The sequence below is a fragment of the Podarcis erhardii genome, assembly GCF_964252035.2.
Source record: "Podarcis erhardii genome assembly, chromosome: 1".
In the NCBI taxonomy this organism is placed as follows: Eukaryota; Metazoa; Chordata; class Lepidosauria; order Squamata; family Lacertidae; genus Podarcis; species Podarcis erhardii.
Window position 1 is genome coordinate 71272552 of NC_138497.1, and position 27269 is coordinate 71299820.

The following is a 27269-nucleotide window of genomic DNA, read 5'->3' on the forward strand; positions in this document are numbered from 1 at the left end:
GGACAAGCTGGCAGGGGCTGATGGCAGTTGAGTCCAAAACATCTGGAAGGCCACAAGTTCCTCATCCTTGCCTTATATTATGGAAAACTCTTTAGGAGTTTATGCCATGCTGTTTTGATAGTATGCCACATTTCCATTGCATGTGAAATCCATTGAGGCCCCATTTGACTCGTGGCTGATATCCAAATATCCACTGATATTCACTTAATTTATCACCCACCCACCCACACCTTTCAATGGCTATCATCACATGTTATGATAATAACTTTTATAAACAAGTTATGTGTTGTATAAAAGGGGTTTGGGGGGAGGGGCACTGAATCTACACACAATCAGAAATTCCTTTTGTAATGAGAAAGTAAACAGTGGCACCCCCCTGACCAAAATATATTTACGTTTGGACCAGTTTGCAGTTGAAACCCAATAAGCACAGGATGGTAAAAAAATAATAATCACATGGATCTTAAATAACTGTAAAAGGAGCTGCATTCAAACTGGTCAGATAGAATTGTAAGGTGATGCACAAACAGGACCAAAAAAAGTGCTTTTCATGTATGCTGATTGGGTATGAATTGGTTGAAGCACCCGGGAAAGAGATTTTGGAGTCATAGAGAGCTCACTAAACACACCAGCTCAGCGTAGAGCAGTAGCGAAAAGGGTAATTTAAAACTGGGAATACTTAGGAAAGGAGGTGAAAATAAAACAGCAAGTATCACTGCAGCCTCTGTATTCATTGCCGATTTGCATTTAAGGTCACATCACATTTGGCCCAAAGTCAGATGATTTCTTCAAACAGGAAGAAAAGAGAACGGCTTGGATCATAAGCACAAATCACTTCTCTTGGTGTGAGGGGGTCCCTAATCCCTCTCCAGCTGAACCACCAAGAATTACTCTGGGAGAGATGCAGGATTGTGCAGTGGGAAGGGTGAGTCAGGAAAACTCCTTTCAGAACGCAGAACTCTGCTTGCATTCCACTGAATCCGAGCCTATGCATTGAGCTTCTCAGAAGACAGTGGTGCTGGGGCTGAAGAAGATGGCTGCAGTTCAGTGGTAGAGCACATGGTTCACATGCAAAAGGACTCAGCTTCCATCCATGGTGTCTCCAGGTAGGACTAAGAATCTCTCCATGTCTTGAAACCCAAAGAGCGGCTCGCAGTCAGTGTTGACAATAGTGAGCTACATGGACCAATGGCTTGACTCAGTAGAAGGCCGCTTCCTATACTCCTAAGGTGTTAAGCAGTGGGAACACTCAGGAACTTTTTCTCCTCCTTTGAATGTTGCCTGCATTTGCAAATAAATTGTTGCATGGATGCCACCTTGCGAAGCCTGGGCAGCCCAGTGGAATATCCAAAGTGCTGGATTCCATCTTCACAAACTTAAAAATGCACTTGTAAACACATCCCCCTGGTTTGAGGTGCATGGCCCCTAAGTTAATGGGATTTCCAGAACCAAATGTGTCAAAATCTGCTCTAGTCATGATCTGTGTTTTAGTCTCTGACTTCAGGGTAGGCTAAATGAGGATGCTGAAAGGATTTTGCCTAAGGACTGTGTTTAAGTAGAAGGTGCCCTCGGGGCCAGCACTTTAGGTATTCACAACCACTTTCAGAACCAATTTTTCCTCCTTTCCTTGTGAAAGGAGGGTGAAAGGGATATCTGCTTCCGAGTGGATAAAATATTTGGGGAGTGGCTAAATTTGGAGCACTCATTATGGGATTTAGCAGGTCAGGGTGAAACAAGCATGCCTTATGTGGCAGCCTCTTAACAGCAGTAGTCCACTGTAGGGATATTTTTATATTTATGTTCAAGGATTTATGTTTCAAAACACAGTTTTCCTAAGGTGGCCTACCGTTAGTAAAAAAACATTTAAAAATCACACTGAAATGTGAAATATTGGAACTAAAAGAGCAGCGTAAAAGAACAGCACTCCAAAATACAGCCAGCAATATCACCATTTTTTAAAACAATCTAAAGCAAAGGCCAGTAACAATTTAAAGTCTGACGCCCTTTAATCAAAGGGAAATTGAAATAAAAAGGTATTTAAGTCTGCCTACATGAAAACAGGAAGGGAGCCAAATGGTACCTCTTGTAGGAAGATGTTCCACAGATATGGACCCACCACCAAAAAGGCCTCGACTCTTGTGCCTCCCAATCTGATTGTTGGACCTGCAAGCAGGGGCTGAATTTAAGACCTGGGCAGGTTAACCTGGCACAGGCAGATATTCACTTAACATTCTCCAGGACCATATAGGGCTTTAAGGATCAATGCCCATCACTTTAAATTGGACTTGGCAATGATAGATGGAAAAAGAATGAGAATGGTGAAAAAAGGAGTGGGAAAGGCTACCTGTAGTGAAGGTATTTAGATCCCAGAGTGGTGGTTGTGCATTGAGTCTGCATCAGAAACAATAGTTGAAAGAGAGGAAATAAGCACTTAGTATTTCTTTTATTATCTTTATATCCCACACCTCTTCCATCATGGAAGATGTGGTTCCAAGGTGGTCACCCATCCAAGCGTTGACCAGACCCAAACCTCTTTAGCTTTAAAATGGAAGTTGGCCTCATGCGCCTTTAGACCACTCCCTGTGACATATTGTTTCTATTGTTTTCCCCCTTTGACACCCTTTGAGTGTTGTAGTCATACAGCAAAGCAGAAGCTATGTTTGGAAATATTAACACTTCCTGCATATAAAGTGAAAGAGAATTGATCACTGTTTTTGTTTGCAAAACTTGACTTTAAAACAAAATGGTGACCCCTCTACATCAAGCTATCTTCATATGGAGCCTTGGAAGCTCTGCCACGACGGCACAATTTTCTTGCATAATGGAGAAATATACCACTTTTGATATTTAGACTGCTGAGTAGAAAATGACTTTACTCCCATAACCTTTGGGTTGTTCTCCCCTGCTTTCACTCGACAAAATTCTAGCCTGCTTTATTTTTGAGTCTGCAAACTGATTATATATTGTAAAAGATCAGTGTTTTCATGGGTGAATAGTAATTACCAAGTAATGGCTTAAAACATTTCCTGAAGGAACATAAAGCTGTTTTTTAAAAGTCAAGAGTACATTAAAAGGATTACCGTGTAGATTTGATTTTTAGATAACACTAAAATGGATCCCAAATGGACTTATGAAAAAGGATGTTATCTCTTTAATGGAAAGTGCATGGTCTGACAGCTCAGCATGCAAATGGTCTGTAGTTATTCCTGCAAAGAACTGGGTGGGGAGGGAGGCTGTTCGTTCTTTCAGCTGGAGAGGAAAAGTTTTTTTAAAAAAAAATCTCTTCCAACTTTTAATAGAATATGTTTTGGTTCTGCTGTTATTTGTAAAGGTATAAAGAGGCTAAGTGTGGAAGGGAGCAGCGTCTTTTTGAATCGTCGGAGGTCTGTATTTCATGACCTACATTTCATGATGCACGAATTGAATAAACTAGGAAGTCCATTAATACAGACTTCAAAGGGGCTGTCATTCACCTTTTCTGATACAGAGGAAGTGTAAATGACTCTACAACCATTAGATATTGTATGGGGCACATCTTGAAAAGCTGAATAATAAAAAAAAAGGTCAGATCCACATAAGTCTCTAGGCCTTTTCAGAAGCTGCAAGGTTTAAACTGTGTTTACCATGTGTGCTGGGCCACGATGCTTCTATCCAGACACTGTCACCTTGAGTAGCAAAGTCTGGACACACTTGCAAACCTTCCTGTGGTCAAGAACTCTGATTCCAGAACGTCCCCAATTTTTTTTGGGGGGGGGGCTTGTAAGCTAGTTCATGTGAACCCACATACAGGTCACCTTGGTGGAAGGAGCAGGACTGGTGCACACAGCCCCATGCTGCAAATATAATGTTGTAATTTCTGGATAGGATAAGCAGATTTTAGACAAATATATTTTAAGGCTTTCTTTTAGATCCTGAGGCTGTACGTGGAACAGTTCAGTAATAGTGTGAAATATCATGCAATTGACCAGATTTCTTCCAAACGGATTTGGCTTTTCTCCATTCTTCCGCCTCTTCCCAAACCTACATTGTTACCTGCAACAATGAAAGTGTTATACCGTTCTTCCACGGAAAGCACCAAAACCTTCAGGTCTTAGGGCAGTGATGTGCTGATGACCTGAAGATACGGGGGCATCTGTAGGAAGAGACTTCTTCTCATGCCCTCCCATTATTTTGGGCTCCAAAAGTCTTCAGAAATGTCTGTAGTCCTGTAAAAGCTTGAGGCTGGAGAGTTGTCATTTGACTGCATTAGTGCTCCTGTGACAGACTGGTTTAATCTTTGTACACAGAAGAGAACATCAGATGGCCATTTGGCAGTGAATGCTGAAATTCTATTAAGGTTGTTGGGAGGTAGAGCCTGATACACTGTGTGTGAGTGTGTGTTTTGCAGGGTGGAAGGAGAAAAAATGTCTTCCTTGCAATGATAGACCTTTTTAACTTCAGAACAACTTTACGTGTGTTAAAAAATTAAGAGAGACAAGATACCTGGAAAGCATGGGTGGGTTTACAAACAATAACTGAAGAGTCAGCTGAAGAATATCCAAAGACATAAAGATCTAATCCCAAAAGCTATAACTTCATGGAGATTTGGGGTGGGGATACAGTTAAGCAATATTCTTGTATATGATACAGTGATTGCAATGGATTAAAATAATTAAAGTTTATAACTTCTTAAACAGTTATACAAAGATGACTGTCATGAAATAACATTTTAAGTTCCAAATCAATGTCAGGCATGATGAACAAAATTTCTTCCTCTTTTGGAAGGATGCATACTAAAGGTAAAGGACCCCTGACAGTTAAGTCCCGTCACGATTGACTCTGGGGTTGCGACGCTCATCTCACTTTACTGGCCGAGAGAGCCGATGTTTGTCCGCAGACAGTTTTTCCGGGTCATGTGGTCAGCATGACTAAGCCGCTTCTGGCGAAACCAGAGCAGCGCATGGAAACACCGTTTACCTTCCTGCCAGAGCGGTACATATTTATCTACTTGCACTTTGACGTGTTTTCGAACTGCTAGGTTGGCAGGAACTGGGACTGAACAACGGGAGCTCACCCTGTCACGGGGATTCGAACCACCAACCTTCCGATCGGCAAGCCCTAGGCTCAGTGGTTTAGACCAATGCCTATTTCAGCAGTCACCTTATTCATTCAACTTCATGGGAATGACTGCCTATAATACACTGTCAGCTCTGGTGAAGAGTCCTAACCATGGAAGCAAGCTTAGTTAAGATTGGACCACAGCTGGCTATCTTTTAATGGACTGGAACCAGACTTAGTCAAGCTTTTAGTAATGAATCTACTTTAATCTCAACAAAGGCTGCCTCTGCACCATGCATTTAAAGCACTGGGATACCACTTTAACAGTCATGACTTCCCCCAAAGAATCCTGGGAACTGTAGTATCCAAGGATACTGAGAGTTGTTAGGAGGCCTCTGTTCCTGTCACAGAACTACAATTCCCAGAGTTCTTTGGTAAGAAGGATTGATTGTTAAACCACTCTAGGAATTGTAACTCTGTGACAGGAATAGGGGTCGCCTAACAACTCTCAGCTCCCTTAACAAACTACAGTTTCCAGGATTCATTGGGAGAAGCCATAACTGCTAATGGAATAATAGTGCTTTAAATGTGTAGTGCAGCTGTGGCCTAAGTCTGGTTGCAGCCCAGTGTTAGGTCTTCAGTGTATTCCATTCTACCCATTGCATTATTTGCAATAACAAACACACACACACACACACAACTCTGCATACCAAAGACTATGTGACCTTAATTTTCTTTACACATGGGAGCTATAATGATAATTTGCTTCTAATTCTGTTTCACCCCGATCCATGAGTGATCAGAGTAATGCCTTCCAGGATCTTCTAATAAGAACACACTCCATTTTCTTGTTTGGGAAACAGATTCTGTAGGAACAAGACAGTGCTAATGCCTTACATTATTGTCACATGAACCTGCCTTTATGTGGAACCAGAGCCCACCCACCTGTGGTCCAGTCTGCCATGATGGGGGCTGTCCAAGGTATCCAGCAAGGGATTTTTGTTCTAGCACTGCTACCTTGAAATCCTTTTAACTGGCAATGGCAAAGGGTTGAGCCTGGGTCATTCTGTATGCATAGCATTTGCTGCATTGCTGAGCTATGGCCCGTCTCATAAGGAAATGTTCACAAGTAATGTTCTTCCATGAGTTTCTTTGAAATTTAGAGTGAATATGGTGCATACTTTTACGGAAATCCTTGCAGGACGCTGGCATTAAAAATCGAATCAGATTTGGAAGTTTTGCTCCTAGATGATTTGTATACCAATAAATGTGCTTTTGCAAATATATATATATATATATATATGCTTTCGTAGATTTTCACGGGTACAGGAATGCAGGTTTTGGTGTCCTCGGGTGTCTTCCCGTGTAAAAGTATATATATATTCTGAGAGTATGTCAACAATAAGACAATTTTGCTTATAGACTGGACTATAGTGTATTATTATTATTATTATTATTATTATTATTATTATTACTGCCAGAAGATGAGCAGTTGCTTCTGTTTGTGCAGTGTGGCGAGTCTGACATTTTACAACCATTGGAGACAACTTTGAAATGCTGCTTCTTTATTGTGTTGACCAAAGTTAATGAGATTACTTTGCCATTCATTTAATTTTGCCAGACTCCTAGATGCCAGTCTTTTACTGGAATGAGGTGGCTCAACTATAAATGCTGGAATTAAACCTTTTTAAAGCTTGTGCTCTCAAATGCCATGCTGCGTCTTCCCAGTCTCTGACCTCAAACCATAAATTGCTTTAAAGGTGCAGCCGTTACAGAGCCTGACTCCGTTCTTATACATGTTTCCTTGATTCACCCAGTACTTTTTAATTCACAGGAGCATAACTTGAGAAGAATGGGACTGAAGAGTGCTTTACATTCCAAAATGTCAACAATAATGAATGAGCAGTCAGGTTTTCTCAAGTGAAAGGTAGGGAGATTTCCTGGGAAACTAGGATTTCTCCCTGATAACTCCTCAAGCGTGCCGTAAAAAGATCTAAATTAACTAATAAACACTCACACTTTATAATGTGGGTGCCCTTTGCGGGATCACGCGTGGTGCTACAGTTCCCATGGAACTTTCTAGTAGAGAGGGGGCTGGCTTGCCTCTCAGTGTTATTATTTGGAGGTTCACGCCCAGCCACAGTAATCGAGTTTCTTGCTGGGAGGCGGGACCAGCCCCATTTATAAATAGGGGGTGGAGCTGATGATAACCAGGCAGTTGGCTCTGGAGATTCACCCTCCCTACCCACCCTTTGTTTAATGTTTTCTTGCTTGCAGGTTAACTTTTTCTTCATGTTTCGCGGGCGCTGCTATGGTCTTGGATTGGTTGCTGTTAAAGGATCAGGAAGAAATTTTCCTGCAATGGCAGGTTTTGTCTTCCCCACAGCAATTCATCACAACTTTGGCAGTTGGTGGCCTTGGGTGGAATCCTTTAGTCTTTTCTTCCCTATAATGGGTGTGTGTGTGTGTGTGTGTGAAGTGGTGACTCACCCCCCTGCGGTGGCGATTCCAGGGTCCCCTCTTAAAGGGGTTATATAATGGGTGTCACTGGCCATACACTGAAAGGTTGTCAGTGAACTACCCTGCATGCGGCGATATGGACTGGGCTGCCTGCTATACTTACATCTCACAGAGCACCCCCATATCCCATTTACCCTGATGTGCCCCAGTTTCCCCGGCTGGGGGGCTGGGAGGGATACACGCCCAAGGCCTAAGCCAAGGTCTTCCTACATTTGGAAGTTTAATAAAGTTGTGGCCTAATTTTAATTCCATAACGTCGTCGGAGTCTTTATTCCTTTCTTATGATCCCTGGGGGCTGGGGCTGTTACACCTGGTCATGCAATAAACCACTCACCACAGAAATTTGGGCATAGACCAACTACATCTGCATAGGGCACTCTGCATGCACAGTTGTATGTCTCCCTCTTCTCAGTATGATGTTACACTTGCTCCTGGTTTGAAAGCTCCAGCTAATGCAAAATGCTGTGCCCAGGATATGTTAAGGACCACCTCATCTCTTGTATCCCTGACCAGTCGCTGAGATCTTGGGGCATTTTAGGGTAGCGTCCTGGTTACTGTTTCATTTTATGGTGATTTTTTTTATCGTTTTACTCGCCTTATGGTTGCCTTATGGTTTGTTTTTAGGCACACCACTTAAAAATGCCAACGATTCAGTGGTATGTAAATGCCTTTAAATAAATAAATACTTCAATAAAGAAACAAAACTCCTTACATATTGCCTAGCAAGCTTCCCCCCCCCCCCCAAGGGCTGATGAACTTCTGGGAAGCAGTTTCCAATGTGTATATGAGCAATCGGAATGGGGGGGGGGTAGGACAGCAGGAGAGCTAAGTACATATTGAAAGCACTTTTGCCACACATTACTAAAAAGTCTTTTTGATTGCCGGCCATAACTTCGGTTCTTAAGAAGTGCGAAGTTATTCTCTCTGAATAAGTAGAATGCCAGTGAGACGGTGGGTGTAATTGTATTTCAAGACTGGGTTTTTATTTGTTTATTTTTTAACTCCAGTACTTAGTGCGATCTTGGATGCTTCACAAAGAGTAGAAAACTGTGGTGTCTAAGCTGAGGGAATGCCTATGATATATTAATACTGCAGGGGGAGAGAGAGATGGTTAGTGCTTAGTGGAAGCACTTATTTCTGAGACATGCTCACTCACTGCCACTTCCGGGTCTCTTTGAATGAGTCTTCATAAAAATCTCCTCAGCACATGCACAGGCCGTATCTGTGTGTGAACTGCTTAGGCTGACTAGTGTAGCTGCTACAGAATCAGGCAGCAAACCAGGGGGAGCGTTCCAGAAGAGCAGAGAAGCATACCCAGAAAACCAGGGGGGCAGGGACTCCTGAGGTCCTTGCTTTGAAGACCAGAGCAACATGCCCGCAAGGCATTTTGGGCTCCCAATGAGAAGCTAAAATCTGAAAGCCATATTCACACATGGCCTTTGGTGGGGATGGTGGTTGCATTCCTCACATTGCACGTTGACATCTGCACATTGAAAGCCATGCTGTTTTGATTATGTAGCAATTAAGTTAAACCTTTAGTTTCCCAGTGATTAGCAATTAAAGGAGCAGGGAAGAATGTTTTCCCTGATATAAGGAAGGAAATGTTTGAGTGCGTCTCTGTACCTCAGTGCTAGAATTGCTGCACAGCTGTAAGGTTTGGTAACAAAGCTTGACAGTGGATGGTTTTGTTCCGTTCCAGCCTATTCGCCGTTTCAGAAATATTTCCTCCCCACAAAGCCCAAATTTCATTCCAAAGCATGAATTCCAAAGCTTAGCATGGATTTTCTTTTCCTTTGCTAAATACAGTTTGCTCCTCAACGTTCCCACTTGCAACCTACAAAGGTCCACAGTGGAAATCCAGACTTGACACTTGAACCCTGGCCTGTGGTTAATCAAGGGAGTTTGTTTATAATGGGATTCAACCATTTCAAATGGGTAATAGTTGGGGGAAAATGGAAGTTATGTAACTCCCCTTTCCTCCCATTTCAGTGCTGTTGCTTATTGTCTTCTATGCAATCATTTTAGTACCAGGAGTCTGTTTTTTTAGTCTTCGTTTTCTTCACAAGATCTTCTAAAGAATTACCTCGCAAACCCACGCTTTTGTGCAATGAACTGTGTGATGAGATATGGGTGGTAAAGCACGCGAAAAGTGCTCTAGAAACGACAAGCAATAATTATTGTCTCTATCTTTGAAGCAACAATGAATGAAGCATTTGCTCCCTGGTTTTAGGTGCGGGTGTAGTAGGCAGGGAATCTTGAGATACATTTGAGTAGAAAAAAGAAAAAAAAAGAGTGGCTATTAGGATTCACATACAAGTCTTGGGGGTGGAAACCGCTCCAACTTGAGTTGCAGCCGGAAAGAGTTAAAGCCATCTGCCCGAAAGCATTGTGTAAAACACACACAATGTTGGGGAAATAAGCCAATTATGTGTGCTTCACAGGAGGTGGGGGACTGACCTTTGTGTATAATTAGTTCTTTTATTTAAAGCAAAGATTTTGAATAGAATAACTAATTAGCTGTCATAACTGGCAAATTGAAGATTTTGGCCGGATCCCCTTATGGGATGTGGGAGGCCGTCTTTTCCCACACAGAATATTCGCACGCTTCTTTAATTAGGCCTGCTTTTAGTTCTGCGCGGTGGTAATGAGGAAGCCAGTTTGCCGCACTCGACGGAGCCCCTTCTAACAAGGCATAAAATACAGGTGGAACTAAACTGCCTTCAGCTACTGTTGCTTTAATGTGAAGCATTTCCCTTCCCCAACCCCCCTTTTTTATTAAAAAAAAAAAATCCACGTAGATTGTGAGGTGATTGAGAGCGACTGAGATTGTGGCGATTTCGACAGCGGGCTCAACTCTGGACTCGTTCCTATAAAACACAAGAAGGCAGGGAAGCCTCGAGGCGTCTTTCATTAGCCAGCAGTCCCACATTACTCTTTCACAGACCAATTAACCTTTAGAGTTGCATTAAAGAAATGAGATGGTGAATTTCCATGCTTTTCAGATAGCAGCAGCAAACCTCTTCCAGAGCAGACGACACTGGGGTGTTTGCGCTTGACGTCTAGGGAATCTGTGTGGCTGTGCAGTGCAGGCAAGCAACCCTTCCTGTGTCTGCTCTAAGTCTCAGGCATGTTTTTGGCCTCGTGCGATGGAAGGGACATGCAAATGGTTTTACCTTTTCAAGGCCATCTCAAAAAGCCAATTTAAAACAAAGTTGGGTGCTAGTGGCGTGACTCAAACAGAACGCTCTTGCCATGGAAGGCCTAGGCTGATTAAAGCCAGTTTGTCATTCTTGGAACGGCGGTAAAGTCTAGCTTACCCAGTACAATAACAGCCTGTTTAGACACCCTCGTAAATTTCAGTATGACCAGAGGTGGTGTCCATAATTTTTTTAATGTACGCTGAAGCCATGAGCGCTCCAAACAGGTTTTGTTTTTTGTTTTTACCAGCAGCGAGTCTATTAAATTGAAAGGACAAGGGGGGGGGGGGAAGGGGACTGGTCACCAAAAATAGAAAAAGTTCATCCACTGATCTTAAGAAAAAGGTGCCCCAGCCTGCTGGCATTTGTGTTTGTGTGTGTATGAAACAGGAACCTGGAAACCAGCCTTCTTCCTCAATCAACATTTTCTGTGTAATACGTCTAGATCACATATTTAAACAAGCAAGTATCAGTTTGGTACTGCAAATACGTGGTTTCATTTCTAGTATTACCTTATTCTCTCCGTGTGGAATTGTACCTCTGGCAGGCTGTTTATTTCTTTTTGATAAAACACCACATAACACATAACAGCATGCAATAAACTTTTCCCTCACCTTCCTTTCCGGGCTTATGGCTTTGGATGACTGCTGAAGGTGGAAGGAATCGAAATCTTCCGATTCCAACCAAAGACGAGGCTTTTGAATGCGTATGTTATGGAGGACAATTATGTGCAGGGCAGATCTCAAGCTGGTTTAGCAGTCTTCCCTTGCCCTGGGGAATCTTGGCAGTGCAGTGCTTTCATTCCTAGAGAAAGGGATGCGGGGAGACCAAGTCTGTGCCAAAACGCCATCTTCTGATCTGAAAACCCTTCACTCCTGAAGACTGGGGATTCTTTACCATTACCCACTGGTCAATGACATGCAGCCTACGTTTTATCCATTTATTTTTGAATCACCTGCTATGATGCATCTTGAAGTAATGTACAATGTAACACAAAACACTGAATATATTTAAAAATTACATATATAAAAGCATGACTGGAGGTCAAAAAGTATTTCCCCTAGCTGCCTGAGATCAAATAGTAGGCTTCTGCTGTTTTATGTTTGTTGCATTAAAGTCAGAGAGGAGTTGCTTTCAGGTGCTTTCCAGAATAGTAGTTTTATTTGCCCTTTGTACAGAAACAGAACAACAACAACAACAACAAACCATCAGCAATTCAAACCCTGCAGGACTCACTTCTGAGAAGGCCAGTGTGGAACTGGAAATTCCAATCTTGGGTAGCCTTGATGCAAATTGAAACCAGTTGCTTTTCATTCTAGATGAGTTAACCCAGATCAGTTTCCCTCTGGGACTGTCCACTGCCAAGAGCTGGCCCCTAACAGATTACTGTAAGGAAATGTGTCTCTTCACAGAAAAAAAGGTTGCCCAACCCTATTCAACCATGGCACAAATTAATTCCTGAGCACTCTATTTGCATATGGGTAGGGGTCTCTTACAGAATTGTCTGTACAAGTCTCAGAATAATAATTATCAGAACGATAATTAAATTGCTCTAAAATAAATACGATATAGGTGGGCCCTCACTGTATCTAACTTGCAAGGACTGTGGTGATCACCAAGCTACTGGAAATGGAGAGATGACTGCAGCCTTTATATTTCCATGCTGAATATTTCTGTTTCTTGCCAGGGGCTGCTTTAAATGCTAACAACATTCTGAACTTGAAAGCACTTCCATGTTGGAATGAGCATCCACCTTATTTCTATTGCCCACGCATAAGGCAGTGCAAAACAGTATATACAGTACAAATAAAACATAAGATACCATAAAACAATATAAAATAATCATAAGGATGATTAGCTCATCCTGAATTTTTTTTTAACAACCGAATAGGCCTATAGCATTTCTTTTAAGTATTCAGGAGATAGAATAATAGAATTGTAGAGTTGGAATAGATCCAAAGGATCATTCTAGTCCAGTCCTCTACAGTGTAGGAATCACAGCTAAATAATCCATGACAGATGACCATCCAACCTCTGTTTAAAAACCTTCAATGAAGGAGACGCTACCTTCTGAGTCAGTCTGTTCTACTGTCAAACAGTCATTGCCATCAGAAAGTTAGAACCTTACACTTGTCCCTATTGAATTTCATTTTGTCAGCTTAGGCCCAGTTCTCCAATCTGCTAAGAACAACTTGAATTCTTCTGAGATATTAGCTTCCCCTCCCAGTTTGGTGTTATTTGCAAATTTGATGAGCATCCCCTCTGCTCCTTCATTCAAGACATTAATAAATATGTTGAACCGCAGGCCCATCACAGGACCCTGCAGCACTCCACTTGTCTCTGCTAGAAGAGTATTCCACAGTATGGGAACAGTGACACTGAGTGTCCAACTTCTAGCGGAAGCAGGACAATATTTTGAGCCATGTATAGTGACAGATGCATTTTACTGTGTACAACATATACACGGTGAGAAGCTCCCATTAGCTGCAGCTTCTCACCTGTGGATACACAGCAACATGCACACGTGACTCATTATTGCACATGTGATGGTGTATATGCAGATTGCGGACAGTCGTTTCCCTGTGGAAATTCTGTGGCATTGGAGCAGCCCTCAAAAAGAATAAGCACAGTGGTTTTACCTGCTCTGAGCCATGTCTCCAGAGACGTAGGAGTGGAAAGTTACAATGCCACAGAGACAATGTTCGCTTGTTATTTGCCACAGAAATCCACAGCGATGAATGCCGGCAGTTTTGAAATTTGTTTCTCAGTGCCCTTCCCAAATCAACCAGTTGCCAGCTAATTACAGCCCCAACTTTTCTACATCTCTATTTGTTCCATCTCCAGGTTGGTTCGGGTGTTGGGGAGAAAAGCATTCCAGACCAAAATGTAATTTCAAAAAACTGAACTCGACTGGCACGGGTTGACCTTGCTCGTTATTATCTGAGTGGGAATAGCGGCTTTGAACATCATATGATCTCTGAAACGGTTGCTTTTTTTCATTAGAAAACCCCCTGCTGAAAACTGACCAAATGTGTCTGTGTGTGTGTTTTATCTTGCAAAGATAACTGCAAAAAAAAAGAGAGAGATCTTTTTCACGAATAACTAGAAGGGAGAAGAAGAAAAATCAGAAAGTGTCCCTCTTTTACCTGTCTCATAAGCCTTTCTGAAGACCATTGTGTCTCTAAAATAGTAAAGAATCCGAATTGTTTTTGTCTGCTAGGTATGTTGGAGGCAAGAAACCTGCCTATGACCAATTTCCACATTCTTAAAAGTATTTCCTTCTCTTGTTCTAATTCAGCTTTTTATCATTTGTTCTAAAAGGAGACTATTATGGATTGGAGGGGAGAGAAAGTGAAGGTACATGCCAGTCACAATTTTATAGAAAAAGTCATGGTTAAGGTGTGACATCTCCCAAGGGTAAAACTACGGCTATTTTATGTCCACTCACATTTACGCATGTTGGAAATTCTCCGCTGTCTGACGTTAAGGCACTTGTGTGTGTAGGAAGGGAAACTAAACAACTGTAGTCACAGCCTTAACCTAGTTTAATGCCATCCATAACTTGTGTTTCTGAACTCACAGGGCCATGGGCTGAATGCAGCCTTCTAACTTTCTCTAGCTGATCTCCTCCGCAGCTCCTCCACACCCTCCTTGAGGTTTTTTACCTGGCTTGAATTTGTCCATGAATTCTGTTCATGCTATTTGCTTCTCCGGGTAGAGAAGAGAGAGAGAGAGTGTAGTGATGGAGCTTTGCTAAACTCCTTTTCTCCCAAACCTTTATTTAATTAGCCAATTAATGGTATTTTAAACTGGGGGGGGGTATTGTTTTTGTTTGTTACTATACTGTGCATTTTTGTGTTTTTATATTGTACACCACCCTGTGATCCTCGGATGAAGGGCAGTATATTATTATTATTATTATTATTATTATTATTATTATTATTATTTCTCAAGAAGCTACAGGCTACGAAAGGATTGTGGCTAACGTTATCTGGTGGCACCATCTGAAGGTGGAAGGAATGGTAATGCATTCACAGCCTCAATGCCACCCACCTGCCCCCATCGAAAAATGAAAGGCTACTATGGATTCTTCCATTTTTATTTTCAAAGACAGGAATGAAGCTCGATGAGACTTTTCTTATGCCTGAGTGCTGGTGAAGTCGTGCTGATGCCTTCTCTGTGGGCCTCCTCCTGTCAAATGCCTGCACCATTAATATATATTTATTTGTACTCCACATTTTTCCCTGACAGGACTCAAGGCAGCTTACAGATAAAAACAAGAATTGCTAAAAACACACAATTAAAACACAATGAAACAATAAAATGAAAACTAGATACATATATAAAAAAAATACAATAAAAACAGTATGGCTCCAGCCCTTTCATTAAAAGCAGTCAATTTCCAAAAGTGTGTTGGGACAAGAGGTTCTTCACTTGCTGGTGAAGGACAACAAGGAGGGAGCAAGTCTAGCTTATCCAGGGAGGGAGTTCCAGAGTCTGGTAACAGCACTGAGAAGGCCCTCAATAATACTATACCCAGACTAGGAAAGATCCCCTCATGCCCTTTGACATAACATTTCAACCTATATGAACTTCAGTAGCAGCTCAACACAACACTGGTGGCAACTTGTATTGGGTGCATGACTGTCATCCCGGCAACTATTTTCTCTTTTCCTTTCCAAACCTAGCTAATGAAACCGAATATTTCCACTAAAGCTTCTGTTTTGAAAATGGATCTCGCTCCCCTGCATGCAATTTGTGGACATTTTGAAATGAGATTTTATTCCAGATTTGGAAGAAATTGCCAGAATGCTGATTCATTTGACAGGAGTCGAGAAGCCCTCCCAAAACGTGTCTCAAACTGGATGAGGAGGGGGTGGGATGATTTGTATAATGAAGCATTTCAGGATGTTGAAATTAGGCAGCCTGTTATCGCTCAAAGCGTTGGCTCAAGCACTTACTGCATTTTCCCCACCCCAAACAGAAAAGGTGTCAAAAATTTAGATGGGGGGGGGGGGACAAATCTATTTTGGCAAAAGTAACAAAAGGTGAACAAAATTTGGAAGTGAAACCCAAGATCTTCTGTAGGTGAGCCACTTCTCTGGTAACAGAAAATAGTTTTAATACCTTTGAGTAGGGTGTCCAAAAGGGGACAGGGCTAGTGTACCTTTAAAAAGTTGTGTTTGTTTGCAGAGAGATTTTTCAGTAGGTATATCTTGCTTTGTAATCAAAGCTACAGCTGCTGAAATCCTCTCTTCCAAACAACTGCCCTGCTGCAGGTGGGCTCCCAAGGAAGTGGGCTGTGATTGTGGTACCTCTTCGCATAGTAGCAGATATAGGTGCTGTAGTCGTGTTCAGGTGAGGCAGAGGTCAAGCCAAAAGCCTGAACACTGGTTGGAGGAAAGACATGGCTTCAAAAGTACATTCTACTGCCTTCTGAAGGCTGGTGGATCAGTCCTGCTGGTGACCCTCTGCCCTTGAAATGTTGCTGCCTTGCTCTGCAGCCATGCGAATGGCAGGGGCTGCCCCAGAAATCTTTGGAAGCACCCAACAAAGCCATGTCTTCTGTTCAGGGAGAGGGAGGCATCATCAAGACCAGTGTGTGTGTTTGAGAAATGTAACAGTTGTGAGGGTGCTGCCCTGACCTTTCAAAACAGGTGGGATAAAAATCTAGCCCATAAATAAAAGTCACCACATGCTCCGGAGTCGTCATACTGAGTGCTTTCTGACTCCTACCCCACAGATTTTGGTGCCACTGGGAGGCAATTGCTCACTGCAAGATGCTGCCAAGGCAAAATATGAACTGAATTACACCTCCCCAACAGCAACCCTGTTTTTGTTTCATTTTGTAATGGATGGCTGAACTCTTAGCTTTGGAGAAATGCTAAGTATCTCACTCTACTCCTAACAAAAATCCCAATCCCTATATGGGTCTGTTCTTACTGGGTTTTATTTATTGAACTGGATTTCAATGTCATAAAGTCTGATACAAAGTGGCCCGTGTTAGACATACCTTGGGTTCAACTGTGAGAAGTAAGAAAGCATTTGTTCCTTTCCATGGACACTTCTTGGGTCAATAGTTTTGGAGTGTCTTGTGTCAGCATCGGCATCCCTCAGTTGTCCATGTAGCAGTTCTGGTGGTAACTGATGCAACCAATAAGAGGCAGACAATTTTCTTTGTCCGGTCTCAAGTCCTGTCTCAGCATTTTCCACCTCACTATTGGTCTCATATGGAGGGAGTCTTAGAATTGGAAGACACCCAGTAGGCCATCTAATTGAAGACCATACTCTGTGGGAAATGGGCTGTTGGTTTTATTAGCCAAACTAAAATTATTGAATATCACGGTAAATGCAGCAATGCAGCTGCAAATGGACTCCTGAGTCCTTTCCAAAGCAGATTTAATTGAAAATAACTCCTATTGATTTCAGTGGAACTTTTAAGCTAATTTACTTGGGATCATGCCTAAATATACATGGACAAAGTCATCCATAAGCAGACAATGGCTGTACAGTTAGAGGGTAGACTGATGAAGTCAGTAAAGAGAAAGTTGGATTCAGCTCCCTGTACAGCCTTGGAGCTGACCGGGTGGTCATGAGGCAATATGTTTCAGTCCAACCTGTACATTCATTCCTAAGTCTGTTCTGTCCCATTTGCACATTAATACGTACATGTGTAAGCTTTTGAAAAAGAACAGTGCATCAAAGTATGTATTTGTGAAGTATTGCCACAAAATACACATTTCTAAACTTATTATTTACTCAAAACTATGTGTATTCAAACATATTTTATCTGAAAATGTGGACTTCTTATAATTATTATTATTAAAGCTTTTCATTTACCAAAGAGAAATACCATTGATAAAACACAACAGCACTCAGTAAAAATAAATAATTGTCAGTAAAATACGATCAAGCAAGAGCGTTACTGGTCAGGCCATAGCACAAGAACTACATCCAGGGGAGAGTGAAATCTGAAGGATAGCTACACTCTGACCCACACCTTACTTTGGAAGCTGTGGATCAGGTCAGTTCATCGGAAGAATTTGCAAAGGACAAATTCTCCAAACCTCTCTAGATCCTGTGTGCAACTCTGACCTCCTTAGCGGAAGAGTAGGATCCACACAGTTGACAAATAAATAATAACAGGGAGCTACCCAGGGGAGATCTTGTGTAATGCCTATGCATGCATCCATATATTTCGAGTCACAGACATATTTTGAGTGGCACTATTGATTGTGTGCCGTCTTTTGAGAACATGGTTGTATTTTTCCTTAGTAAGATGAGTTTGGTAGGCTTTTTTTTTTAAAAAAAAAAAAGTCAAAAGTTGCTGGCATTAACACTGAAAGTGGATTTTTGTGACTCCAGCTGGCTCAGTGAAGAGGGCTCTTTTTAAGTCTCAAGGGTTTTTGAACATTACTTGACCTGTCTCCATAGTACTGAGGCCATTTTTGATAACGAATGGATCAATACCTCCCTGTTTGTCTTGAAGTGTCTTAAGTGCTGTTGTTGTCCGCTTGCAGTTCTGACAAAGCAATTATTACTGTAAGAGTGGTGGTTTTTATGTGTTGAGCATTTGCTACCCTCAGGTCACCCTTGCTTTTAAGGAAAGTATAAAATGTCACTTGCCATAGCGGGATTAACTAGAACCACTATGGTTAAGGGTCTGTTAATAATTCCATAATATATCCTGCTTTGGTCTGAAAACTACTTCAACTTGGCAAGAGAGTTTTTCCTTTGACTATTCTACTAGCAACCATTTCCTTCTCTCCTCATCTCAGGCCAAATAAGTGCATTGGGGTTGAGTTTGTTTTTAGTGCAAGGAAACAAGCATTTTTAACAGGGATACTGATGGTTCCTAAATATTCAGGAGTAGGAGCAAAGACATTTGCTACCAGGGGCAAGGGAAGAAATTATTATTATTATTATTTTCTAAGAAACAAAACACAAACCCTGGAAATCCTCACACACAGTTGGCTAACTTATTTACTCTGCTGTAATTGGGGTATAGTTATATATGGATCCACTGCAACCAGAATTTGACAGTGCTGTTTGCTTTCTTCTTTGTACCTCGTGTCTATGTAATGGGACCTTTTGGGATCACCCCAAGAATAAAAGAATAGTATTCAGAATGGGTATCATTATTATTATTACTATTATTTATTAAATTTGTATACAGTGGTACCTCGGGTTACACGCACTTCAGGTTACAGACGCTTCAGGTTACAGACTCTGCTAACCCAGAAATAGTACCTCGGGTTAAGAACTTTGCTTCAGGATGAGAGCAGAAATCATGCTCTGGCGGCGCGGCGGCAGCAGGAGGCCCCATTAGCTAAAGTGGTGCTTCAGGTTAAGAACAGTTCCAGGTTAAGAACAGGCCTCCAGAATGAATTAAGTACTTAACCCGAGGTACCACTGTACTGCCTTTAGTCCAAAGATCACCGGGTGGTTCACAGCATAAAAATGCAAAATGAGAACACAAAATGCATAAAACAAACAGACAGACAAACCAACCAACCAACCAACCAACCAACCAACCAACCAACCAACCAAAGAGAAACACATTTAAAATGCCAAAGAATATTTAATCAGCCAAAGGCTTGGTTATAGAGAAATGATTTTGCCTGACACCTAAAGATGCCTAATGAAGACACCAGGCAAGCCTCCCTGGGGGGAGCATTCCATAGACGGGGAGCCACTGCAGAAAAGGCCCGTTCTTGTAGAATGCCCATGTGATACCTTTTCTCATGATATGCTGAGAGGCATACTACTTGATCACTACATATGGAAGCAGCTTCAGGTATTGACCAAGGTCCAGCAATTGACCTTGATGGTTGAAGCTCCAGGGAAGCATCTAGGATTAGCATGCCAGTCAATTGACCAAATATTGTCAGCTGGCCAACTGTTACTTGACTGTGGCCAAACATTGTCAGATGCTTTAAGAATTCGCCTCCAGCCTCCTTAGCATAACTGCCTTTCAGTAGCAGCCTTGGGTGAAGCTGCCCAGCTGCCCACTCCCCAATACTTGTGTTGACTCCAGCTACCTGGACAGGCTGTGCAGCCCCAGCCACCCCAGCCTCATCCAGGTAGGGTACAACAACACCAACATCATCCAGAAAGTGGCTCAGTGGCCCTGCCTCAGCTTATGGGCCATTGTTGCTGCCTTTCAGCTTCTCACTGCAGCTTTCCCTTCTCTGCACAATGAAGGGGACCAGGCTGGTGTTCTCCTCGCAATGATGTTTATCTTGAGTGGCAAAAGGTGCAACATCCCAGCAGCTCTTGGTTCCCTGATCAATGGGAGAGGCTACTTACCTCTTTTTCCTTGTTCTATTTTATTTTGATGGTTTTTCAAAAAGTTGCAACAAGTTGATCATACCAATCAACAAAAATTAAAGTCTGTCGTGTCTGCATAAAGCCTGTCTTCTGAAATGTTTTCCCCTGCCCCCTTAATGAAGCTTTTTGATCAGACTCACTGGAGTAGTTCTGGAAGTCAGGCAGAATAATCAGTAGAGGTAGCAGAGAGGTTAACCTCAACTAGGTGGGCAACCTGTGGACATCTGGGTGTCCTTGGACTCCAGGTCCCATCATGACTGTTGGACATGCTGGCTGAGATTGATGGGAGTTGGAGCTCAACAACATTTGGAAAGCCGCAAGTTGCCCACCCTTGATGTAAGCAAATTCCATGGTGTCAAGCCAATTTGATTATGGGGGCAAATTATGGCCATATCCCTGCAACTAATTGTGCTGCTCAGAGCAAAAAAATGGGACTCAGATTGTCTGTTCACTTAGTGGACAACCGGCTAGAAAACACCAAGAACCTGCCAATATTCTGTACTGGGGATTTCCGCAGAGAGCTAGCAGGAAGCTGCTCAGTAACGTTACCTGTAACGTCCTCATGGGTGTGCTTTGTTGTTCATAGGTGTGCCAATGTTATCCGTCCAGCCGAAAGGGAAGCAAAAGGGCTGCGCTGGCTGCAACCGGAAGATTAAGGACCGATACCTTTTGAAGGCCTTGGATAAGTACTGGCATGAAGATTGTCTAAAGTGTGCCTGCTGCGACTGTCGCCTGGGAGAGGTTGGATCAACACTTTACACAAAGGCAAATCTCATTCTCTGCCGCAGAGATTACCTGAGGTAAGTTAGGTTTTATGCCACACCTGCTTATAAGCATCTCACTCGATAAACTGCTTTCTTTTTCTTCCTGCCAGGGGCATTTAAGACGTACCTCTATTGTTTGTTTACTTTATTTCCTTTTGGAAAATCTGTGGCGTACCTGTACAAAGAAGACCAACCCCCACAAAACAAACCTATGTCAACTTCTCGGGAAGAATAGCTTTGGTGGGGTGCTTTTTGTTGGAACCATAGTACAGGAGGAAAGGGTTATACCTGCCCCTCCCCCCAAAGCCACAAACTGCTATTTAAATAACAAAAGACACATGAAATGCATTCACACCCTAAGTTTCTTAGTTAATTTTCTATTCTGATGCACCTTCAAAGGAAAGTATGCTTAGATTTTCAGCAGTAAAGTAAAATAGAAAGCCTGTTGGACCTTATTTGTCTCTCATTTCTTTTGGCCAAAGTTGCTAGGGATTGGGGAAATGAATTGGGATTGCAAACGTTCCCTCTTTTGCCCTTCTTTTGCCCCAAATTGCATAAGTACTGAGCAACCAAAGGGGAATCCCTCAGTTATTTGAATGTAGAATGCCCCATGATCCTGAGAAACCTTCAAAAGATGGTTTTTCTCGCCCGGGGTAAGGAGGAGAATTCCCACACTCAAAAAACAATATGATCTCCCCCTTCACTGCTTGCTTTTTCCTGCAGTGAGGGGAATAAAAGTAAAAGAAGTGCATAAGTTTTACTCATAATTTAGTAAGAATTGAGATACCATCAGTTTCCTGTGAAATTCAGCAACAAAAATACTATGGGGTTGATACTCAGATAATACAAATAGATACACACACACACACACACACACACACACACACACACACTCAAACGGGTATGGGGTGCCTGTGGTCCTTCAGATGTTGGATTTTGTGCACCAGGAACTTCAAACTTCATGGCCTGTGATCTGAAATAATGGGAGCTGTGGTCCAGCAATATACGGGGCACCATGTCTTCCCCAATCCCTGTGCTATAGGCAGGGCTTTTTTTTCAGCCAGAACCTGTCATAACTCAACTCCAGCACCTCTCAGGTGAGCACCATTGCCATTCTAAGAGAATGAGGGAGATGTTCACGGTGAGTTCCAGCTCCTCTTTTTCTAGAAAAATAGCACAGGCTGTACAAAACATTCATAGTATCATGAAATAAAGGAAAGGTATGCATGCCTTACTATGGTTTTACCTTGCTTCCAGATACGGGCTGAATAATAACGTAGCTCTTGTAAACGGTCCTACCTGACACCGCTTTCCAAATTCCAAAACTGCCATTTTCCACCTCAGCAGCCATCGTGTGAACCAAGCCTATACAAAGTGTGTGGATAAACTTTTGCTGAAGATGTTTTATATGCATTGAATCATTCTTAGCCCCGTTGTGTGGATTAGGTGGGCTTGAATGGCTCCTTCAGCTTTCTCGCGAGGCTCAATAAATTTGTTAAATATGATGCTGTATCCATGTAGGATAACAGAGGTGGGTTTTTTTAAAAAAAGCATATGGCAGAAAAGCTTTCAAATACCATTTGAAAAGTATCCCCGACACTCTGCAACAGGGCATTGGTCCCTGGCACAGAGGCCTGCCGTGCTGTAGCTGAAGAGGCATCATCCTGTGTAGGGCAAGTGGAACGGGACTGTCCCGCTCAGGCCCTCTTGCCATTTCAAATGCATTAGCATACGTACACACGCCATTCCCTTTACTCCTACAAAATGCCAGCATCGCTTTGTACCAGAGCTCTGGGATTTGGGACCTCTCTGTCCTTTCAGGTGGCACGCAAGGGACTGCAGGCGGAATCGGCTATTAGCTGTCGTGCCAGCATAGGCGAAAGTGAGGGAAGGTGGCCTGGTTCCAGCTCCAGTTCAAAGGCATAAATGGGTAGCACTCAAGACTGGGGGATTCTGCAAATGACTTGCTTATTGAGCATCCGTCCTGATTTGCTTGCACAAAGCTTACGTAGAGGTTAGACCACGTCCAGTCTTTACCGAGCAGCCGTTCTTCTTTGTTTGCACAGTGATTATACACCTTTCTGTTGATCGTTACTTCTGCTCACACTTTTCAGCACATTTCCTGTCACTTTCCTAACCATAAAAAAATTGTTTGTTTGTTTCTTAAATAGATTTGTTGCTCCGTGGCGACAGAGTCCTTTAACCCACTTTAATTGGGCAAACTTACCTTTCCGGTATGCACTGGAATCCCTCCTGCTAAATACTGACACTCTGGAGGTTTGACCCCCTGTTAGCTCTTTGCATCATCACCTTGGCCCTCAGTATCAAGACTAGGGCTGAAAATCTTGACTCTTTCCAGAGAGAAATCATCACCACAGATTTGGAGGGGAAATGCAGCCTTGGCACACTAAAATGTCCACTACCCCTCATTTTAAATCAGCCCTCAGAAAGGTCTCAAAATCTTACCTTTGCGTATAATTAGAATCATAGCACTGTATGGAATTAAAATCTTGTTTGTTTGCTTGCTTTATTAGAATTCTTACCTGGCCTGTACCGTAAGGTCCCAGAACAGATTACAGCAATAAAATATACCGGTACAGTGGTGCCTCGCAAGACGAAATTAATCCGTTCTGCGAGTCTCTTCGTCTTGCGGTTTTTTCGTCTTGCGAAGCACAGCTATTAGCGGCTTAGCGGCTATTAGCGGCTTAGTGGCTATTAGCGGCTTAGAAAAAGGGGGGGGGAGGGAAAAATTCGCAAGAACTCGCAAGACGTTTCGTCTTGCGAAGCAAGCCCATAGGGAAATTCGTCTTGCGAAGCACCTCAAAAGACGGAAAACTCTTTTGTCTAGCGAGTTTTTCGTCTTGCGAGGCATTCGTCTTGCGGGGCACCACTGTACATTTATAAAACAAATAAAACAGAGCCGTAAAAATGTAAAAACAGTTCAATACATAAAAGAGTTTAAAACAATGTCACATCTAATAACAATGCAAACATTTGAAAGCAATTCCATATATATAAAAACAGTTTAAAAATACTTCCAATACAGATGCAATCTGGGAAAAGGACTCATCCATCAAAGGCTTGTTGAACACTCCACCCTGTGGAAGGCTACCGTCTTCTCAGTAGACAAATGTAAACTGTTTCTGATCCACAAATCATTCCCTTGGTGCCTATACTACACTGGCTCTCATCTTCTGGCATCTTTGTCTGTGTTTTTTTTGTTTGTTTTGTTTTTTAATGTAACATTAGCATCCTACCTTTCCTCCAAGAAGCTTAAGAAGACATATATGCTTCTTCTTCTCCTTCCCATTTCCTCCCTTGCAACAACCCTGTAGGCTGAGGAATGGGGACTTTCCTAAGGTCACCCAGTGAGCTTCATGGTTGGGTAGGGGCCTGAACACTGGTTTCCCAGGTCCCAGCCCATCACTCCTAACCACTACACCACACTGGCTCGCAATGAAGAAGGCACTGGCGTTTCAGGGAAGTAGAGGGCATCAACCCTGAGAGGGACTTGTGCCTCCACTTGCCCTGCTTCTTGTGTGAGGCAAGATCTGCAAGTCTCCTTTTTCCGTTGAGATGTGTGATCTCAACATGCAATACTCCCCCTCCTTCCGTTTTGAGTGTCATTTGCATCGCTCTTCTTAGCTATCAAATGGAATTATGGTTAGTTGATTATTAGCTATGGCCCCACAACCCAGAAAAAACTTGTCACAGTTGAGACTCGTGGAAATAAATAGGATTTTAGTTCATCACAGCCAAGTCCCATTTCAGTAGTCACAACTAGCTTTTCCTGGATTCTGCCCAATGCCTTTTTGAATGTTATGAATAACTCCTCGCTCTTTCTTGTAGGAGCTATTGTAAATGAACCTCACAGACCTGCTATCTGAACATAGATTTATGCAAAAGTCCATTTTATTTGTTCAAATAAATACTTTGGAGAGGCTTCTTGTACTGAAGCATGTAAACAATCACCGTGAACCATGTCATGGCTGCGGGTCAGGTTGTATGATACGACTTCAGGGAGCTGATGTTCCTTTCCTGCCAGCCTTAGCCGACTTCAGTTCCATTCACCATAATTATTTTTATTTTTATTTTGTATTTTGGCTTATTTCAATTAAAGGGAAGACAGGAATAGGAAGGGAAAGCAGGGGGATACACATCTCTGTATTCTGACAATGCCGCTAAATGGCTGAGTGGCACATTATTGGAATGTCATATGCCTTGTAAAGCTTGTTCCATTCAGGACAGAAATAGAGGCTCCCACAGAAAATTAGTAGTTGCATTCTCAAGGTTAACATTTAAATTTACATTAGCAGGAAAATATGCCAGTTGAGATGCAGTTTCAGAGCCTTTCCATAAAGATGCCATTATATCAAGAAACAAGGAGGCAAGTAAAACAGCTAGAAAGCACAAGGCACAGTTTCGTGAACAGTTTGTGATATAGGGAGATCTAATGGTTGTGGCTTCTGGTGCCGTGCTGCTAATATTCTGCAAACAAAGACAGTGTCTGGTAGGGCAGCTAGGGAATAGGCAAATCTGTCAGTTTTGGTTTCCCATTTTCCCAGTCTTAAATTCAGTTCTCCACATTTTCACATTAGATTGTTATTATTTTTTTAATTAAATAAAACATAGTGGAAATTCATCAGCATTTTAAGTTCTTTTAACATCTATATATTCAAATAAATTAGTATTTATTCATTTAACAATATATATTTATTCCTATAACAATATGTATACAAAAATACATAAAACACCACTAACTCAGTACGAAACAATTATTAAATGACTGACTAATCAAGAAGGTTTTAAATGACTGTGAGGGCCTGGTGGCCTAAAAAGGTCTTCAAGAGACGCCCAAGTGTCAAAAGGTAAGGATTGTCTGTCAGATCTGTGCCAGAAGAGTGTTCCATGGCATTGGACTAGTAGCACTCAGTGCCCAAGAACAAGTTGAAGCCAGTCAGGGGTCTGTAACATCAGAGGCGGATCCGAGGGAGCACAGATTTGGGGGCCTATTCAGCTGCATTGGGTGAGAAGCCTCGGAGGTGCTGCCAGTGGAGGGTGCTATATTTTGGCATCGCACAGGACACCACTGAAATTTGAGACCGCAAGGGTGGAATCTACACACATATAAAAAAACCGCTGTGAAAATGCTTTTTTTCAAAAACGTATTGAAAACGTATTGAGCTCACCTTCGCCATCTAGTATCACATTTGTATATTGCACTTTACAGCACATTTAAAACATTTTATTTGCAGCTTCAGTAGCAGACCTTGGACTCAGCTATACAGCTGTATAGCTGAGTCCAAGGTCTGCTACTGGTAACATGGTGGACAACTAACAGCATTCCTCTGGATGATCTCAGGGCTTGGCCACACTTTCCCTGTGCCTAGAAAGCATGGGTTGAAGCGGTTTGCCTTTGCCCCAACACTTTCCCCTGAAAAACCCGCTCTTCGGTGCTAAACCAGAACAAATAGCCGATTGCCATTTGTTCTGATTCACTGCTAAACTATGGGTTTTCCTGGGGAAAGACATTGGGGCAAATGGAGGCATGGATGAACCCTCAGTGACTGAGCTACGATATAAGGGCTCAGGTGGTACCCAAGGTAACCTGAGGAAGGCAGTCCTTAAGGTAGATACTAAAGAAATGATGGGTTGACTTTCTTTCTCTTTGTGATGAGGAGAGCCATCCTGGCCATTAGCTGCATGTCCTGAGAAGATAAGTTTTATTGCTCAAGAACCATAACTGTAGCTCAACAGCAATACTCTGTGTTTCCTACCCTCAGCCAGTTGCATAGTGCAGCGGTCTCTATTTTAGTCTGTCCTCAGCAACCGTTCTGTGGACATCCTGTTTCAGTTTCCAAAGTGCTTCATAAGCACTGTGGGTTAAAGGTGTTTACAGTAGCTGCAGTGTCTCCTTTGATTACGGTCTGTGCAGAGTAAGACCTTGATTCTTGGAAGCGTGCCGTTTCTACCTGGAGAAGAGCTGCTCTTGGGAATACCTAGTTTTCATCAGGCTACCATTTTGAGGCAAGGGCAGTGGAACCAAATTAAATGGTCAGACCACAGATCTGCGCATAGACCCTGAATGTTGCATGTACGCATGCCAAACTTGTCAGACTCAAGTAACTCTGTCAAAGTGATGAATACAAGTGACTGTAGCTTCTGTGTTCAGGAACGGACTTTGGTAAAACCAAGAATCGTTTTAAGGCAAATGGTGCTTCTTCCACAAATAGATGTCGTGTTTTGTGGCCACTGGCAACAAATACCACTGGACAGAAATAGTGAACTTTTAAATAGAAAGCACCAGTCTTTAGAATTTTGATGGAGACATCATTAATATAACTTCCCAAAAGAAGATGGCGATCAATCTGTTCATATTTTTTAAGGTGTACATCTATGTAAGAGGGTAAAAACAAGAACC

General features: G+C 42.3%; 1 protein-coding gene across 6 annotated transcripts in view; it reads left to right on the forward strand.

The window, feature by feature from the left end:
• The window catches only part of LMO1 (LIM domain only 1), a 97431-nt gene that overhangs the window by 48008 nt on the left and 22154 nt on the right, over positions 1 to 27269 (forward strand). For all 6 annotated transcript variants that reach the window (XM_081842405.1, XM_081842408.1, XM_081842404.1 and 3 more), the window contains exon 2: positions 20671 to 20884. In XM_081842405.1, the coding sequence (XP_081698531.1) occupies positions 20671 to 20884 (214 nt within the window). The remainder of the gene's footprint in view (positions 1 to 20670; positions 20885 to 27269) is intronic.